Below are 19,057 nucleotides of genomic sequence, written 5' to 3'. Positions count from 1 at the left end.
TTGCGCTCATGTTGCTATTGGGATGGTCATGCGCAATCGTGATTTCAACACTGGTTGTGCCTGCAAAGGTTTTGGGGTGATCATACAGCTTCCTATCCAATCAGTGCCTAGCCCGCAACTTCCTAGTGAAATCCCATAACTTTTTACACCACAAATGTTCTGGTTTGCTTTCCTTCTGCTATTTGTTGCACCATAGCCCTTCTGGACAGCAATAATAAATTCAGCATGAATGCACTATTGTTGTGTCAAGACTGTGTTGCAGAATACATCCACAGTAAGACGCCAGCCTCAAGGGTCCCTTGCTTGATTTCTCCCGGAAAGGGTAAATTCAAATTAAATTGCCAACAATGCCCTGCAGATGCTGTTTTTTAAAAAGTGTTGCACACTTGAAGTGCCCCCATGATAGATACCTACGGTATCTGGAAGCACCCAGAGAGAAAGGGGGGTGGGGGTGACCAGTTAAGCCCAAAACAGCACATGGAGTAACAATATTTAAAACAGTTGCTATATTGCAAGTTGACGGGTGGATCTTGGCTTTGAAGGTTTAGAGTTTTCTGTGTCTGTTCCTCAGAACTGGGGGGTGGGGGTCCTCATAAGCTTGTCAATAGTTCCTTGTTAAGATCAAGAAGGGCAAACAAGGGCCACATTCACACCATACGTTTACATTGCTTTGATAGAGCTTTAAATTAGCCATGGCTTCCCCCAAAGCATTTAGGGAGCTGTCGTCGATTAAGGGTACTGAGAACTGTTCCCCTCCCAAAGAGACCATACCCATCTTCACAGAGGACTCTGGGAATTGTAGCTCTGTGAGAGGAATAAAGGGCCTCCTAGCAGCTCTCAGAACCCTTAAGAAACTACAGTTCCCACAATTCTTTGGGGGAAGCGGTGCCCTAGGTTCCTCCCTAACCAAGGTCTCTCTCTTACCTTGGACTCTGCTTTGAGATGCAAGGCTTTCTGGCTGGAGATACCATCCTCTTCTCTTCAGGAGTGACTCAGTTTCCCACTTCCCTGCATTCCTTCCTCCTTTGAGGAGGAAGGGCTGAAACCGCCCTAAAAATAACCAGATGCCAGCGACTGTTCCGGAGCCAACTCCGCTCTGCTTTGCCAAAAAACACCACTCTGATTCCAAGCTCTCGGCACAGTTCCCACAGTCATTTTTTCATCTTCCAGAGTTAACGAGGGCCCTCCCCCAAACCCAGTAGGTTGCTGTGCCTCATTATTATCCTAATTACCTTGCATCATGGGAGGGTACAGCCTTTTTATGAAACATGCTGTTTGGCTGCAGCTCAGCCCTGATGGTTTTAATCCACATCTGTAAGCGAAGGAGCAGCTTCCAAAGGGGGTTGGGAGACAATGCACTAAGGCTCTTCCCTGTCTTGCTTGCACAAAGACTACGCCGTGGTTAGGTGCCGAACTTCCAGAGAAGTTGTTCGTCGATCATCCACCCTGATTTGTTTGCAGGGAGGTTGGAGACTGTGTTGGCTGCTTAATGAGCCTCCTTTCTGTGCGGAGGTGAGATGCCGTTGCATCACAGGAAGTGTCAGACACTTTCCAGCACATCTTCCCATCACTTTCCTTCTTGCACAACCCAAAGTGGGTTTGTTACGCAGGAACTCCCAACCAACTTCTCTCACCCTTTTAAGAATGGCTGCTAGCCAAGGTGACTGTTCTACACCCACAGTATGCCTCTGAAAGCCAGCTTCTGAGATGCACAGGTGCGGAGAATGCAGTTGTGCTCAGGCCCGGCTTCCTGGCTCCCCATAGGCATCTGGTTGGGCACTGTGAGAACAGCAATGGATTAGATGGGCCTTTGGTTTGATCCAGCAAAACTCTCCTTATGTCCTATTGCTGGGGAGGAGAACCTCACACCCAGGGTGTGTGTGGAATGCAACCTGCCATGTCTCTTTCTGGCCCTTGGGTCTCTCTCCTTACCATCATTCTTCTCTCTCGGCCAGTTAGAAAGGATCCCAAGTGACAAGGCAGGGAAAGAGCTCCGCCAGAGATTTAGGAGAGTCCCTGTGCGCTTTGGGTTTTGAAAATCCAAAAACATGCCTTTTGGGTGGGAGTGGGGGAGAGAGACATCATTTAATAAAATAGGAATATAGGAAGCTGCTTTATATTGAGTCAAATTACTGATCCATCTAGCTTAGTATGTTGGAATAGCTCAGCCAGTAGAGCATGAGACTCTTAATCTCAGCGTTGTGGGTTCAAGCCCCATGTTGGGCAAAAAAATTCCTGCATTGCAGGCAGTTGGACGAGATGATCTTCATGGTCCCTTCCAACGCTGCAGTTCTATAACTTGATAATTCTGCAGCAGCTGTCCGGGATCTCAGGCAATATTTTCTCCCAGACCTACCGAGAAATGGCAAGGACTGAACCTGAGACCTTCTGCATGCAAAGCAAATGCTAAACAGGAGGGAGGTGTGCATTTGTAGCCGTAAGTGAGCCTATTTTGAAACTAATACTTCTGACGGTCTTTGCCAAAAGCTGGCATCGGATCCCATAGGAACACATCATTGTCTTGGCTTGCTACAGTGGCGGAGCTTCATGCTCCGGCACCGGGGGGGGGGGGCGGAGAGCAGGCAGGGATCGCGCTGCTGGGGGCGGTGTGCTCCCCTCTCACTCCTCTTCATCCACCAGTGGCTTGCTAACACAAACAAGTCGTAATTATTTCCCACTGCCAAATGTTAGGAGGGATGGAGCAGGCCTGTGCGTGCGCGCGCACATTTAAGAAATGTAAGGGCTGCAGCTCAGTGACTGAGCATCTACTTTGCATACAAAATATCGCAGGTTCAATTCCTGGCATCTCCAGGTGGAGTTGGGAAAGTCACTTACCCATAGCTGCCAAGTTCTCTCTTTTTTTAAGGGAAATTCCCTTATGCTGAATAGGCTTCCTCACGAGAAAAGGGAAAACTTGGCAGCTATGCTTACCTGAAGCCCTAGATAACTGCTGCCAGTCAGAGCCACAGAAAACACAGATAAGTCAATAGTTTGTCTTGTGGCATAAGCAACCTCCCGTGTTCCACACACACACCCTGTCTCTCTCTCTCTCTCTCTCTCTCTCTCTCTCTCTCTCTCTGTGTGTGTGTGTGTGTGTGTGCACGTGCACGCACACACACTTATATCTTACCTCATACACACAAACACTTGCAGAACTAATTTATTGGGCTGGCGTCTCCGTCAGGTTTCGCTTGCCATAATATATATGCATAATTCCTTAGGCTCACTGTCACTGTGGCCAAACTGGTTTTGCAGGGTTTTAGAGCAGCAAAATTAAAAACTAAAGCAACTTGTTTAATAAGAGGTAAAAGTAAACACTGCCACCAGTGTTCCTTCTTTCAAGTGGCCTTCAGTTCCGGGGGGGGGGGGGGCTGAATGGTTGAAGCCTCTCCAAAAAACGGGACTTGCCGTAATGACAAGCAACGCTGCACTCAGAATGGTGCTCTCTGACAACTTGAAGGTTTTTTTTTTATCAGGATCTAAATCTCTTAATTGTTGGCAATATTGAACAGCGGGTCCTTCTAGATGTGGATGACACATCTGCTGTTCTGCTTTTGGCCTGTGGAATAGCAACTTTCCAGATTTCTAATAATCTGGAGTTAAGCAAACCGTCCTTCCCATGGTGCAGAATCATCCAATAGAAATATAGTGTGGAAACATCCAGCAGAAATCATGAGAATGATTGTGAACCTGGAAAAGGTAATATTTTGTCTTCCCAACCTACAGGCTTTGGTTTTTGTTGAGGTGTCCCTTAACACAAGGACAGATCGTGAAGCTGAAGCTCCAATACTTTGGCCACCTCATGAGAAGAGAAGACTCCCTGGAAAAGACCCTGATGTTGGGAAAGATTGAGGGCACTAGGAGAAGGGGACGACAGAGGACGAGATGGTTGGACAGTGTTCTCGAAGCTACCAACATGAGTCTGACCAAACTGCGGGAGGCAGTGCAAGACAGGAGTGCCTGGTATGCTCTGGTTCATGGGGTCACGAAGAGTCGGACATGGCTAAACGACTAAACAACAACAACCCTTAACACAGCCACATTTGAGACTTGTATCTGTGAGCCTGCATGGATGTCCCTCATGCAGGCAGTGAGAAGATGAGACGCTTAGAAATCAAATGCCCACTCTAGCCAAGAAACGGCATTGCATGTGAACTGTAGGTGTGGGAGCCGCCCCTCCCAAAGCACCCTATTTTGACATTGTATGTTTTATTTATTGTTTATTTAGTTCATAAAATTTCCATACCACTTGATTGTTAAAAAAAAATTATCAGTAAAAACAGCTATTTAAAATATTCAAAAAATAATAAAATCAACAATGAGCTAAAAAAAAGATTAAAACACATATCTACATATCTGGGTAGGCTTGCTTAAGCAAAAAGGGTCTTAGCAGGCACTGAAAATAGAACAATGAAGGCTGCTAGCTGATGTCAATAGGCAGGGATGCTGCCACAGAAAAAGGTCGATTTCTTACAAATATTTTGTGGCATCTGTAATCGAAGCAGTCAAGCAGGCATACAAGATGTGGGGTAAGACGATTTCACAGGTAAACTGGTTCCAATTTGTTCCAATTTGTTAAGGGCTTTATATACCAATAGTAACTCTTTGAACTTGGCCCAGCAGCAAATTGGCAACCACTGCAGGCCTCTGAACAAAGGTGTCCTCTGCTGACCGGGGTCTTAAGTCTTTTGCCGCAGCATTCTGCACTCACTGCAGCTTCCAGATCAAGCACAAGGAAAGCCCCACATGCTGCACATTGCAGTAATCCAGTCTTGGCATGGCATATAGACAGTAGGGGAGCAGTGCTTCAGTGCCACCTACTTCCAAGCAGATAAAGGAGCCCCAGTAGCCAGCGAGACCTCTTCCCATGTATACAACCAACCTTCAAAGACTGGCCCGATCCTTTTTTGAAGGCTCACCTAGACAGCTGCCATTATTGTCAAGCCATCCATGCCAGCCACCAGGCAGAAGCAGACACCATTAGTAGCATTTCTGGACCAGAATGCTCTCTGGCTTGGTTGCAGAGGGACGTTTTGCAACACTCGACAAAGGAATCCAGCCCCATCAGTTTGGAATAGATATCCTTGTAGCTGCTGCACATGGTCTCGGTGGCACAGCCTTTCTGAAAGGTCACAGTTCTGTTCTCTGGAAAAGAAGGAAGACAGGTTTTGGGGATTTTTCGAGGGCCACATTCCCTTCTGGGCAATCTTCTGAGGGTCGCATGGCAGCAGTGGGTGGAGCCAGAGGGGAAAGTGGGCGGGGCAACTAATGGAAGCTTCGCCTTGTAGGGTAGGCTACAGTAGTTTCTACCCACACTTAAACAACCCTCTCCATTATAAGAGTTCAAGGACAAGCCAAAGAGAGAGAGACGTAGCCTGGGGATAGTTCTGCAGAGCTTGAGACTCTTAACCTCAGGGTCATGGGTTCGAGTCCCACAATGAGAAAATTTCTGCATTGCGGCGCGGGGGGGGTTGGACTAAATGACCCTTGTGGTCCCTTCCAACTTTAGAATTCTATGATTCTATGAAGGCCAAATAGAGATACAGTCGTACCTTGGAAGTCGAACGGAATCTGTTCCAAAAGTCGTTCGACTTCCAAAACATTTGAAAACCAAAGTGCAGCTTCTGATTGGCTGCAGGAATCTCCTGCAGCCAATCAGAAACCTCAGAAGCCTCGTCGGCTGTTCAGCTTCCAAAAATCAGTGCTTTTTTTCTTGGGGGATGCGGAGGGACACATACCCCTAAACATTTTGTGAATCTAACTTTGGCCTCATCGAGGGGCAGTATTTCTTTCTTTCTTTCATGCTTTATTGAAATTAAAAAGAAATAATGAACAAAAATTCATCCAAAAAGTAAAAACAGTAATATAGGTTACATCAGATCAAGATAAATTCTTCTTATGTCTATAATGAATGAAGTATTTCAATATGAGTAGGGAAAGGAGAGTACCCCTAAACATTTTTTTTGGGGGGGGAAGCACTGCCAAAAATAGTTCGCAAACTGGAACAGTCACGTCCGGGTTTGTGATGTTCGGGAGCCAAAACTTTCAGGAACTAAGCTGTTCGAAAACCAAGGTACTGATGGCTCCCCACTGCATTTTAGAGCAGCGTAAAACCTGCATCACATTCCACCTATGGCCAATAGAGGGCGAAATGGTCCTCTTATATTAAGCCATTTCCTACACGTAAAGAATGAGTGAGAAATTGAGGGTCCCTCCAAGAAACGGTGTTTTATTGCAGGTGTATTCTGCAACATGTTCTTAACACAAGGATGGTGCATCTGTGGTGGATTTGCCCTGTGATGCCTCCCCAATGCTGCCACATCCTTGCTGTCCGGAGGGGCTTTAAAGCTCAACCAAAGCAGGACAAAAACATTTGTGGCAGAAATAGTTACGGAGATAGGCACTCATTGGAAGTGAAGCAGTGTGTGCTCAATCTATTGAAAACGGGATAGCGTGTGCAAACACCTTGATAGCATCAGGAGCACAAATCAATACAGAGGTGCAATTAAAAGGATGTCTTCAGGGGGCGTGAAATTGACCAGAATCTGCAGGCTTCACTGTGGGAAACTTATCTGGGATCAGGGCGACCTAAACCCTTTGCTTTGGCACTTTCTACATTTCTGAAGCTGGAGAGGCACACTTAATCCATCCAAACAGGAAGACTGCAGAATGTTTGCTTACCCACACTTTTATAACACTTTAACTATCAAGGTTTCCCCCTCACCCGCCGAAAATCCAGGGAACTGTAGTTTTTTACGGGTACTGAGAATTGTTAGGAGACCCCCCCTCCTACCACCCTCACAGCACTACAATTCCCGGAGTGTTTTCCCCAGCCACTCTGGGCGGCTTCCAACAGAAAAATGAAATAAAATAATCAATTAAACATTAAAAGCCTCCCTAAACAGGGCTGCCTTCAGGTGTCGTCTAAAAATCTGGTAGCTGTTTTTCTCTTTGACATCTGATGGGAGGGTGTTCCACAGGGTAGGCGCCACCACCGAGAAGGCCCTCTGCCTGGTTCCCTGCAAGTTCAGGTTAAGAACTTAATTCGTTCTGGAGGTCCGTTCTTAACCTGAAACTCTTCTTAACCTGAGGTACCACTTTAGCTAATGGGGCCTCCCGCTGCCACTGCGCCACCACAGCACAATTTCTGTTCTCATCCTAAAGCAAAGTTCTTAACCCGAGGTACTATTTCTGGGTTACCGGGGTATGTAACCTGAGTTGTCTGTAACCTGAGGTACCACTGTAAAAGGGTTGGTTGTTAAAACCACTTTCAAGTCTATGGTGTGGAGATGGTACAAAAGCAAGAATCTCCTGTCCTCAAAGGAACCCAGCTCCTTGTGTGTCTGCATGAATAACAGAGTTCAGATGTGCCTAAAAGAGGGAACACCAAGAACAGCGACTCACACAGAGAAGCAATGGGGCACCTTCCCTGAGAACAGGTCACTTGGCTGCATCCTCTCTGTCAGGAGTTATTTCCTACCTGACGGAGAGGTGCTGCAGAATTAATTGCTCCTGGCACAGTGGTCCCTCGGTTTTCAAACATAATCCGTTCCGGAAGATCGTTCGACTTCTGAAGTGTTCGAAAACCGAGGCGCAAAGGGCAGCCTGCAAATTCAATGGAGAAAAAAACTCAGCGGAAGCCATTCGACTTCCAAGGCGCGTTCAAAAACGGAAGCATTTACTTCTGGGTTTTTGGCATTCAAAACTCGGCATTCAGCTTCCGAGACAATAAAAAACCGAGGTACCACTGTCACTGTAGATGCTGGTTGGGAGGGATCAAAGCCAGAACAAAGATGTAACAAATAACCTCCTTGTTTAAGGTAATTTCACATGGCCCTCAAGCAGTGTGTCCCAAAGGATGGATTCCTGTAGCAGCAGTTTTTCTGATCCATGCTTCTCTGTAACTCTTTGAGATAAGGAGCTGTGCCCTCTTTAGCATCTGATCGGGCTAACAGGCATGCATCCCAGTCCTCAGCCACCTCTGTATACGCACCCTTGCCGCTTCCTTACCTCTGTCGAAGACATGTACACACTGATCCATGACTCCTGTGCAATTTAAAACTTGCAGTCTGTCCTGAGTGCACTCCCCATGCCCAGACTCCTGGCAGGTGTAGCATTGCAGCCCATTGGGCTGTCCGGAAGTGATGACTGTAGAGTAAAGAAAAGGGGGGGAGAGACTTTAGTGATGATGATCTATTCAATTTCTTAAGTCACTTTTCTCCAAAATGCCTCAAGGCGACTTACAGAAATGCTGAGTTTTACGCAATGCTGCACCAGTGGAGTTCTGCTGGCCCTCTCCTCTGCGCCGGGCTCCGCACTCAGACTCCCCCCTCCAATGATGCAACATCATACACATGAAGTCATAGAATCATAGAGTTGGAAAGGAGCCCACGGGTCACCTAGTCCAACCCCCTGCCAATGCAGGAATCTCAGCTAAAGCATCCCTTACAGAATAGTGCATGCAATGTGCACCCATTTGTGCCATGCGCTGGACCCCCTCAATCTTGGGCGCAAGACAGGACCTCTATCTTCTGAAAAATGAGTACAACAGTGAAATCCAATTTTTACCGAAATTAAACATTCCGTGAATTTCCTATTTTTCAAAATATGAATTTGGAAGAGGCGCGACGACTCTCCTGCAGCTCTCCTGTTCATTCCCATGGGGCTTGTGCTGGGGAACTTCCCTGCAGACTGTGTCCTAGATTGTTATTATTTGGCATACAGGCAGGATCCTATACCTACCTGACAGAAGGTTATCAGAGCACGGCAATTGTCATTTACCTGGGAAGCTCCTGTTGTTGCAGTTGGAACTGCTGCAGACCTTTTGCTCAACAAAGGCAAAATCTCTCCCGATCTGGTACGCCACCAATGTGTCCTTAAAAGAACTGCCTCCACACCCCTTTATGATGGGTTCTGTTTCTTCACCTGGAGAAGCAATCATCAGGTGATGTCCATGCACAACAGGACCATTTTTGGATCTAAGAAATGCAGCTAGTACTGTAGATTGTTTTCCAATGGACACTACTCCACTTTTAACTCCAACTTTTAAACTCCAACTTGCAGTCCATGGGACTCTTGAGAGTCCCATGGACTGCAAGAAGATCAAACCTATCCATTCTTAAGGAAATCAGCCCTGAGTGCTCCCTGGAAGGACAGATTGTGAAGCTGAGGCTCCAATACTTTGGCCACCTCATGAGAAGAGAAGAATCCTTGGAAAAGACCCTGATGTTGGGAAAGATTGAGGGCACTAGGAGAAGGGGACGACAGAGGACAAGATGGTTGGACAGTGTTCTCGAAGCTACGAACATGAGTTTGACCAAACTGCGGGAGGGAGTGCAAGACAGGAGTGCCTGGCGTGCTATGGTCCATGGGGTCACGAAGAGTCGGACACGACTAAACGACTAAACAACAACAAATTATCTCACTAAATACATATTACAGCTTCTCCATACACTGTGTATGTTTAAATTTGCATGGCGGGTGTTATTTTGCTGTTCTGTGGAATAGCTTCCACAGTATCCACTGCCCTTTAGCATTGAGGCACTGTTCCTTTTTTTGCAATTAGCTGGAAGCGCAATTAAAACAGATTTCACACAGAACTTAATATAGTTCTATATTATCCAGCGATGCCAATGGCCAAGATCCATCTATGTCTACTCAAAAGTAAGCCCCTTTCAGCAAAGGTCTCTTGTAATTTGAAGTTTCCAGTTAGCTGGCTCCACTCATTTTATTGCATGGATATGGGTTAGTGGTGCATTGCCCCTTAATTGCCCCATATTAGTCAGTTTCCGTTCCCCACTGTAGCGGAGGAGAGTAGCAAATTATTTCCTTCGTGTTTTTTCCTTTCCTTTCCTTTATGGCTAAATAGCTCTCTTTCACTATAAAAGGAGTATTAAAATATGCAAGGAAATTAGTAATTAACCTACTGACCCACCAAGCAGGAAACAGAAGCCCTCAAACAAGAGGCAATTTATCACGAATCCAGCAGGAAGAAGTAACATGGTCAGAACAAAAAAACAGATAGCATTTAATTAAAGGAACTGTTGCCTCTAAAGGTTTTTGGAGTGCTTTGCCTGTCTAGCCTAGAAAGACCAGCTCTGCAATTGTATTTTATTGCAAAACATACACAGTCTTAAAAACATAGGAGAGCAACTCAGAAAACCTTGAAATACGTTTTCCCACCACCAACACCATGTGCATCCATTGCAACGGTGATTACTCTGCAGGTTGCGGTTGCACAGGTTCCCCTGCACCTATTGGCTAGTGACCATCACACCCTTAGCGATGCCTTAGTCTCTCCTATCCCCGTGCCTCTGTGCTTTGAATGCTTTGGTACCCACTTGGCAATACCTGGCAGGAAGCGCTGGGAGATCTGCACACAGTGGTCTTCACTCCCATAGCATGGCCCTGTGGGCGCATTGCGGCCACATTCAGCTGCGCTCCCGATGCAGGTTTGACACTGCACTCCATTCTTTGATCCATTTCCGTGAACTGTTGGAAGCAACAGTGAGTAGCAGGGAGAGAGACACAGATCATCAGATTCCAGTCCATTTCACCACCTGAGGCAAAATGGGAATTGCCGCCTACCGCCCCCTCTCACCCATATGCCCACCACTTCTGCCGCCTCTTCCCAGCTCTCAGCAAACTTGGCAAAAGCCAGAGCACTCCTCAGAGCATTGCCATTTGGCTCCTCCCCCCCCCCCCGGAGGGGTCAGCTGATCAGCAACATGGCGTGCAGGAACACCCTGGCTGTCACCAAACTCAGCAGGAGCCAGGGTGCTCCTCAGAGCATTCCACCTGGGGAAGATAAGCAGCAACACTGTGCGCTGTAACACCTCCCTCTTGGCAGCAGAAGAGGTGGGGAGGGCAGAATGCCGCCTCTTGCACTTCTGCCACCTGAGGCGGACTCTTCACCCTGCCTCATGGGTGGGCCGGCTCTGTCACATCCCCTAATTGGAGGCCCTTCTCTGTGTGTTCCCTCTGGCAGATGATGTGTGATGATGAGAGAATAGGCCTTTTCTGTAGTCTATGGAATGCTAACCCCATGAGCTGGCTACATTACCTACAAATACAAAGTTTATTTAAAAAACATAAAGAAATAGGATTTAATGAGGGGAAATCTAAATTACAAGAAATTTTGATTGATAATACGGCTAAATCATTGTCTAAGATGTATAAATTTTTGTTAGAATGGGAATTAAAAGACGAGGAGATAAAATCTGTGATGACAAAATGGGCTCAGGATGTAGGAAGACCAATTTATAAAACGCAGTGGGATAAATTGTGGAGATCGACAATGAGATTTACAGCGTGTTCAGGAATCAAAGAAAACATGATGAAGCTTGTATATAGATGGCACCTGACGCCAGAAAAACTAGCTAAAATCTACAAGACAGAAACAAAAGAATGCTGGAAGTGCCAGGAAAAAACTGGTACGTATTTTCACTGTTGGTGGGAATGTAAAAAAATATATAAATTTTGGAATGATATATATGAAAAAATGAAGAGAATGATAAAAATTACGTTTGAAAAGAAACCTGAATATTTTCTACTAAGCCTAATCCCAGAAAATATACCTAGAGATAGAATTAATATTTTCTTATATGCGTGTGCCGCGGTGAGATTAGTATTAGCTCAGAAATGGAAAGGAACAGAAATACCAACAATCCAAGAGTGGCAAATTAAAGTAGTAGAGTTCATGAACCTAGCAAGAATGACGGCGGTAATTAGGAACATATCAAAACAGAGAATAAAAACAGAATGGAGATACGTGGAAGAGTATTTTTAAAAAGAAAATATCAAAACAGAGCTAGTGATTTGTCTGGAATAGAGAAAACATGTAGGAATAATTCAGTTGGATTTAATAAGAGGGAAAGCAAACTAAAGAGGAAAACAATAGTAAGGGAAGCGATATATTGGCGATTGGAAGCCAATTTTAATCTAAAATGAATGGATTTCATGGAGATAGGCCCATGTGTTAAGATCTGATCTGGGGATAATTTTCTTTTTCTTTTTTTGTTATGTTATATTACGTTATGTTGTTATGTTATGTTATGTTATGTCATGTTATGTTACGTTATGTTATGCTTATCTAAGTTGATCTTGTTTATTATTTGTAGTTTGATTGAGTTAATCTATTTAGATCAACCTTGATTTGTTTATTTATGTTGATTAATTTATGTTGGGTGGCTTAAATATGCAGTTAGGTTATTTATGTTACCTTTGTTATGCTATGCTATTTAAGTTGCTAAGTTATCTTATGTTATTAAGTTACTTTAAATTTTCTAGTGTGTGTATACCTTTTTAAAACTTTCTAATAAAGTCTATTTTTAAAAAAATTTTAAAAAAGGAATGCTAACCCCATGAAGGCTTGCCGGGCACCAACACTGATAACTTTTCAGGGTTAACCTTTTTCTTTGCAGCAGTTGGTGATCGGTTTCTTTTTCCTTGGGGAGCTGTTCTGTGGTGGCCAGACCTACAGCATGTTAGGGGGATGGAGAGGTTGGGTTGCAAGTTCTCCATTAATTTCAGCGTGTCTACTCAGAGTAGGACTGGCATCGGATACAACACATTAGGTTTCGGCTTTCAATTGTTTTGTTTTCCATTTACTGTATAGGTTGCTTTACGCTGATTGGTGTGTTGCTTTGAGACACTTGTGCAAAAAGTAGAACAAAATAACAACAACAACAACTTTTTATTATTAGGAATTCATTAAGGAAATTTTCCATCAACACAAGTATTCCGAGCGCCTTCTGGCGGTTCCCTCATTGCGAGGTTACAGGGAACCAGACAGAGGGCCTTCTCGGTAGCAGCACCCACCCTGTGGACACCCTTCCATCAAATGTCAAGGAAATAAGCAGCTATCCTAATTTTAAAAGATATCTGAAGGCAGCCCTGTTTAGGGAAGCTTTTAATATTTAATGCTGTATTGTTTTAATGTTCGATTGGGAGCCGCCCAGAGTGGCTGGGGAGACTCAGCCAGATGGGTGGGGTATAAATCATTATATTATATCATTATTATAAATTATTATTATATTATTATTCCAGCTCCCCCTGACAGAACATTATTCCCTCTCCTGCCCCTGCATATTATTCTGAGGGTCTCTCCCCCACCCCCCAAGCTCCAAGCCAATTTCAGGGGGCACACGAGGGGAGAGGAGAGGGAAGCCCCACTCTGCTAGCAGAAGTCCTCGCATGGACGTCCACTAGCAGGACTAATTAGTTGAATAGGCTTATTTATTTTTGTTTGTTTGTTTGTTTGTTTGTTTGTTTGTTTGTTTGTTTGTTACAGTGGTACCTCGGTTTAGAAACACAATTGGTTCCGGAAGTCTGTACTTAACCTGAAGCGAACTTTCCCATTGAAAGAAATGGAAAGTGGATTAATCCGTTCCAGACGGGTTCGCGGAGTACTTAAACCAAAAATACTCAAACCGAGGCATACTTAAACTGAGGTATGACTGTACTGGCAAAGCACTGAGGTGATTTTTTCATGAAAGTGTTTATCACTGCCCCCAACATAGCCTCACAGCTAAATTCTGTTCACATCAACATGTGCATGCACCATTTGCGTGGACAGGCTGAGACCCCCCAAGCCCCAGGCGACCCCCGGGAGGAATAATGACACCTGACACACCCTCTATTGTGAGTGTGGGCGGTCCTAACTCTACCTGGCCAACTCCCTTGGCAAGGCCCCCCCCCCAGCCGGGTTTGGCTAATCGACGAGGCTAGGCGGGAACCTCCAGGTATCCAGCTTGGGGGGGGGACAGCGAAGCCGGCTACCTTGACGGGGGTCTAGTCGTCTCCGGGGGGGCTGCGTGTGACCACACAAAAGCCACCACCCCCCAGTTAATGCAGGGAGCGGTCATTCTGTACCACATACCATCACGTGTCAGAGGCTGGCATAGATCGAAGGAGCAACAATACATCGACCAGCTTAAAGATCCCCTGTTCCCTTTCTGATAGCGGCGGCACAAATTCGAGTCGCCGCAGCCCAGTTTCACCGTTCCTGCATCCACTGCAAACAGAAGATCAAAGAAAGGAGTTAACCCATTGCCAGAGCAGGGCACTATTGCAAGCATCATTTTAGATATGCAAAGGATGTTATGTCTGGTCCAGGTCCAGTGCAAATCATTTTGTAAATAAACTCAAAGAAGAAGAATAAGTAGGGCCTTGAAATTCCCCACCGCTGGTGAGCAGTCTGGCAGGTGCACAGGTCCCCATGTCAATTTTCACCTCTGTGATGAGATATACTTTAAAGTACAGGGATTTTTTATGTTATAGCAAGTATTTAAATTATGGGTACGTATTTATCTACTTGCACTTTGACATGCTTTCAAACTGCTAGGTTGGCAGGAGCTGGGACCGAGCAACGGGAGCTCACCCCATTGCGGGGATTCGAACCGCCGACCTTCTGATTGGCATGCCCTAGGCTCTGTGGTTTAACCCACAGCGCCACCATGTCCTTATTTTCATTGGAGAAATGTTGGAGGACATGGGGTGATGCGATCCCCAAGCCAAGTAACTATACAACCTTTAGAAGGCATCTGAAGGCAGCCCTCTATAGGGAAGGGTTTTCTTTTAAAAAATGTTTAACATTTTTTTATTATGTTTATATGTTGAAAGCTGCCCAGAGTGGCTGGAACAACCCAGTCAGGTGGGTGGGGTATAAATAAACAATTATTAGTATTAGTATTAGTATTGAATGGGAAATCCCTATTTTCACTGGAGGAAAGATGGAGGGTATGTACTTACAACCAGCGTAGTCCTTGGTCTCAATGAAGCAAGCGTCTTGAGACTGGCCACAAACCTCCACTTCGTTCTGTGCACACTTCCCATTCTTGCTCAAGCACTTCTGGCATGTCAAGCTGTCGGCTGCAGAAAGACACAAAGACAGTGTCTGCTTTTTCCATGCTACATTAACCTGCAGTGGGGGTGCTCAGGCCCTCTCAGAGGCCCAGAGAGGCCACTTCCAGCTTTTGAGATGTTAAGTCATAAGAATAGCTAGTACAGTAGTAGCTTGTTCATATAGGTACAGTAACTGATTTCATCGCGGTATAAGCTTGTGGCATCTGAAGGGACACATTTCTCTTTATACAATATTTGCACCGGTCTGCCATCACCCTGCTTTCATGGGCTGTCTCCCAAGGTTCTAAAGGTGGGGAAAGGAAGAGGGGCAGGAAGAAAAAGTTGGATGATCCATATCTGTAGTAAGTGACTTGGAGAGGAAGAAAGGTCCCTGTGTGCGTGTGACAGTTGTAGTCTTCCATGGACAGGGGGGGAAGCGAAGGGAGGAACTGGGGGAAGAGGCAGGTGGAACTGGGTTAAAAGTGGCATTTGGAGGAATGGGATGTACAGTAAGGAGGAAGGGAGGACAGTTTCAGGGCTCTGGGTAAGACGGAGGGTACAACCAGTCTAGAGAGCTGAACTGCTTGTCAGTTTCTTCCTCCTTAGTCTCAAATTCCTCTAAGAAGGAAGAAAGGTATGGACAAAAGCAGACTTAGTTGCCTCTGCCTGTCATTGCCTCTGACTCTTCCTGTATTGGGCTCTAGCGCCACCTACTGTTGGGCTCCTTGCCTTCTGCCCTACCAGTCCAATGCAAACCAACCACCACTTCTGCTTCGACTAATGTTTCAACCCCACCCCTCTGATCTCGGTGGGATCTGGGCTCAACGACGGCTTCAATCTTATGCACTGTAAGTGGAAGCACTGTAAGTGCTACTTCGGGAAAAGAAAAAAAGTAACATGCATATGATTGCATTGTAAAGTTAGCTATATGGCGGTTGAACAAATTCACTGTGGCTTTTGCAAACTAAATTTGAAAGCTCAAATTTTGTTGTGAGTGGGGAGAGCCAGAATTGAGGAGCCCTTAATAAAACCCAACAGCCCCTTTCTCCAGCCCACGAGTTTTAGCCATATTTATGACCCCCTCCTATAGCTGGTGACACAGGAAGTCCTATTGAGTTCAATGGGACATACTCTCATTTCAATGTATATAGGATTTCAGCCTAAGCGAGACAACACAAAAGGTAATGGGGATAAAGCTATTCTGCCCCTTCCCCTGTGATCTAAGTACCACAAAAGTCCACTTCTAGAGGGCTAGAAAATTAATTGCAATATATTACATAGCTGCATATCTTTCAGACATTTTAGTCCCCATCCACCTGAATTGCCCTCTGTGCAAGCCTTGCTGGAGTTAGCAGGGCTTGGCCCAAGAGATGCTCTCTAGAGACCAACCCACTCAGTTCCCACATCACACAATGTGCACATGCAGCCAGATACACCTGAGACTTACCTGCGCCAAGGCAGAATATGAAGATCACAAGGGACAACTGAAACTTCATGGCAGCTTTGATGTTCAGATGAGGAGGAGCAAACCTGGCTTGCTTCAGAGGTGAGGGCTTGTCAGGAAGCTGACTTCGGAAACATAGAATGAAGCTTGGGCAAGGGGGTGTTTGAAACCTTCAGAACAGGAGATGATGAAGGGAAGAGCTGAGAAGAACAGGGGGAAACCGGCATGTTAGGTCTTTTATTATGGGAAGGAAGAGCACTGCAAAGATGCACAGATGACTCTGTCCGTAAGCGAATGATACCAATTTGCATTCAAGCGCCGATTTATTGAATGATTGCAATTATATCCTGCTCTTCCAATCCAAGGAGCCCATGGTGGCAAGCAGATATACAATTTAAAAACAATGCAAAAAAATTTTTTTAGAACAGTTGATGACATTCTAAAAACAATTGCAGTTAAAAACATCTCAAAGCAGTTACAATTAAAAACATGCTTCCAATCAATGATCTCGAGGTTGCCAGCAATATGCCTGGGTAAAAAGGACTGTTTTCAGATTCCTCCTGGAAGTTGGTAATAATGGAAACAGGTACACTGCACTAGGGAGGTCATTCCACAACAGGGGAACCACCAGTGTAAAGGGCCTTTTAGATGCATAGATGCGTCTGGACAAATTAAGATACCGGATTGCTGAGGTCTTGCCTATCTGCAGTGCCCCCAGACACTCTGTAAGCAAAATAAAACTTTTGTTTTTTTTTACGTTTTACAACAGGGAGAGTCCATGGAAATGACCCAGGGGGTCAGCCTCTAACAGCACCCCCAACTGGGAAATCCCGTTTCCCAGCTAATTTTCATCACCGTCCTTACAGAACTTGGCATGGAGAAAGTTCCCAGCAGTTGCTATCTATAAAAGACATTGATCTAGCAACAGCCGTCCATTTCAGACTCAGCTGGTACCTGTTCACTTAAGGCTTTGGGAAGCGGGAGAAATTGGATTCAGTTTGCATTTGAAGGCAAAACTAATCACCCTCTGAGGAAACCAATCATCCTTCCACATTTTGATTTTGAAGTGCGATTCTACAAAAATGCATATATGCTAAAGTGTACATTCACTAATGCGCTTATTAGTGAAGCTAACATACTAAAATGCTGCTGGGTTTTCTAATTGCAGGCCATTGTGGAAATGTGGAGAACTGAATTTAAAAATGGGAAAACGGGAAAACTGTAATTGGCCAGTTTGCAAATCCCCACTTGCAGGGTTTAAATTAAACAAAGAAGGTGATTTCTTCTAAGTTTTATCCAGAACAGACCATTGAAATTAACGGGCTTAATATAATCATGCAAATTAATTTCAGTGGTCTGCTCTGAGTAAAACCTAACAGGATACGATCCAATGCTACTGAAAATGACTTAAGCGCTGATCAGCTCTACCCCAACACTTACCAGTTGTGGTTGATTTTTGCAGAGGCACAAATGGATCTCCCTGCAGGTTAGTCTCATTGCCTTGTGGTTCATATGCTGTTATGTGCTTATCCACACAGGGGCCTGGGTATCTGGCCAACACCCCTTCCTCCCCGTCATCAATGCCACTTCCATGAATCGAGAACGTTTATCATATCCAAATACGACTGAGTTCACCGTACCAAGTTGGAACATGTCATTTCTGAGGAACTGGATTGTTGCGACATGGCCAACACACGAGGATTGGGAAGTCTGGGCAATCTTGAAAAACCTCATCAGAACAGTTTCTGTTTAGCAGCCACAGACCAACAGTCATTAATTATCCAACTCACTTTCTAGCGGCCTTAAAATGTAAACCCAGGTCAGGGACCCAGTGCAGGGTCTTGTGGTCTTGCAGGATTACAGAAGTTGGCCGGCCCTTCTATTAGGCAGACTGAGACAAAGACCTCAGGCAGTGGGGTGGACATGTAAAAGGGTATTGGGAAATGATCTAAAATGGATTGAAAAAAATATATTTAAAAGTACTTTCCCAAAAAAAAAAAGTACTTTGGGGATAATTCAGACTGAAATCCCCAAGTGTCATTTATTGAATATATGGAAAATAATTGTATACACCTGAAAACACTGGCAGCATTAAGATAAATTCAACAGTGCAAATACCGTAAGTTTTGATGGATGCAATAATGGAAAACTGATTGGTATAGTTTTTGTAAAATATGCAAGGATTTGAGATATGTAAAATAAACCATGGAAAGAGAAGAAGCGATGTCATTGATATCTTAAGGGTGTAAAATGTGTATTTGAAATTGAAAAAAACAGAAAATTTAATCCAGAGGTGAGGCCCTCCACGTCCAGCTCCTCCGCTGCTCTAGGAAGGAGCAACGGGGTCCTCAGAGGGAGGCAATCGGGGCGCGGCGGCCATGTAAGTGCTTCTGTCACCATCACAGTTTTTGCTCTAGTGCAGTGGTTCCCAACAGGTGGTCCGGGGACCCCCAGGGGTCCGCGAGCTATGCCAGAGGGGTCCGCAAGATGCTATTAGAATAAAAAATATATTAAATATATTTCGTATGATAACAGATTTTTTGTTTTGGTCGCTTCCTGCATGAGCAGAGTCTAGCGCAAAACTAGAATTAGATAGAGGCAGTAGTTCTGCTGTATGCCGTTAGGTGGCGCTTTACAAACACTACTATTTTGCAAAGAGGCAGCGCGCACATTCTACTAACACTCACCTCCCCAAGATGCTTTGCACGCGTCAGCTTCATTTGTGTGCTACTGCGCAGGTACCCTGTCTTCTCCATTCCCCTCCCTCCT

The 19,057-nt window shown here is 45.1% G+C and overlaps 2 protein-coding genes across 5 annotated transcripts in view; both read right to left on the bottom strand.

The window, feature by feature from the left end:
* The window catches only part of LOC118087731 (urokinase plasminogen activator surface receptor), a 30,214-nt gene extending 28,727 nt beyond the window's left edge, over nt 1-1,487 (bottom strand). For 2 of the 3 annotated variants that reach the window (XM_035120670.2, XM_035120668.2), the window contains exon 1: nt 925-1,220. The gene's annotated coding sequence lies outside the window, so the exon portion shown is untranslated. The other variant, XM_035120672.2, reaches the window with a different exon arrangement.
* Nucleotides 1,488-3,800: 2,313 nt separating this feature from the next.
* LOC118088006 (urokinase plasminogen activator surface receptor) lies at nt 3,801-18,970 on the bottom strand. 2 transcript variants are annotated; one of them, XM_035121154.2, is made up of 8 exons: nt 17,729-18,970; nt 16,292-16,488; nt 14,752-14,871; nt 13,880-14,014; nt 10,351-10,491; nt 8,782-8,925; nt 8,011-8,148; nt 3,801-5,145 (listed from the first exon to the last, which is right to left on the bottom strand). In XM_035121154.2, exons 2-8 carry the CDS (start codon nt 16,338-16,340, stop codon nt 4,940-4,942), a joined length of 933 nt encoding a protein of 310 aa, XP_034977045.1. In that variant the 5' UTR covers nt 16,341-16,488; nt 17,729-18,970; the 3' UTR covers nt 3,801-4,939. The 2 variants fall into 2 exon arrangements, with proteins under 2 accessions (XP_034977045.1, XP_060131617.1); XM_060275634.1 differs by having other exon boundaries at nt 16,292-18,970.
* Between the last annotated feature and the right edge of the window lie 87 nt (nt 18,971-19,057).

Source organism: Zootoca vivipara, chromosome 6 (assembly GCF_963506605.1).
Source record: "Zootoca vivipara chromosome 6, rZooViv1.1, whole genome shotgun sequence".
Taxonomy (NCBI): Eukaryota; Metazoa; Chordata; class Lepidosauria; order Squamata; family Lacertidae; genus Zootoca; species Zootoca vivipara.
Note: the sequence above shows the minus strand (reverse complement) of the source record. Positions and strands in the feature narration are given on the sequence as shown.

What these genes read in the sequence shown, in the direction of transcription:
- LOC118088006 (XM_060275634.1), bottom strand. Translation starts at nt 16,340, where the DNA reads ATGAAGTTTCAGTTGTCCCTTGTGATCTTCATATTCTGCCTTGGCGCA. An exon ending in CATATTCTGCCTTGGCGCAG is followed by an intron (nt 14,872 to 16,291) that starts GTAAGTCTCAGG and finishes GTCTTTCTGCAG; the next exon opens with CCGACAGCTTGACATGCCAG. An exon ending in CCAGCCTCTGACACGTGATG is followed by an intron (nt 10,492 to 13,879) that starts GTATGTGGTACA and finishes TGCTTCCAACAG; the next exon opens with TTCACGGAAATGGATCAAAG.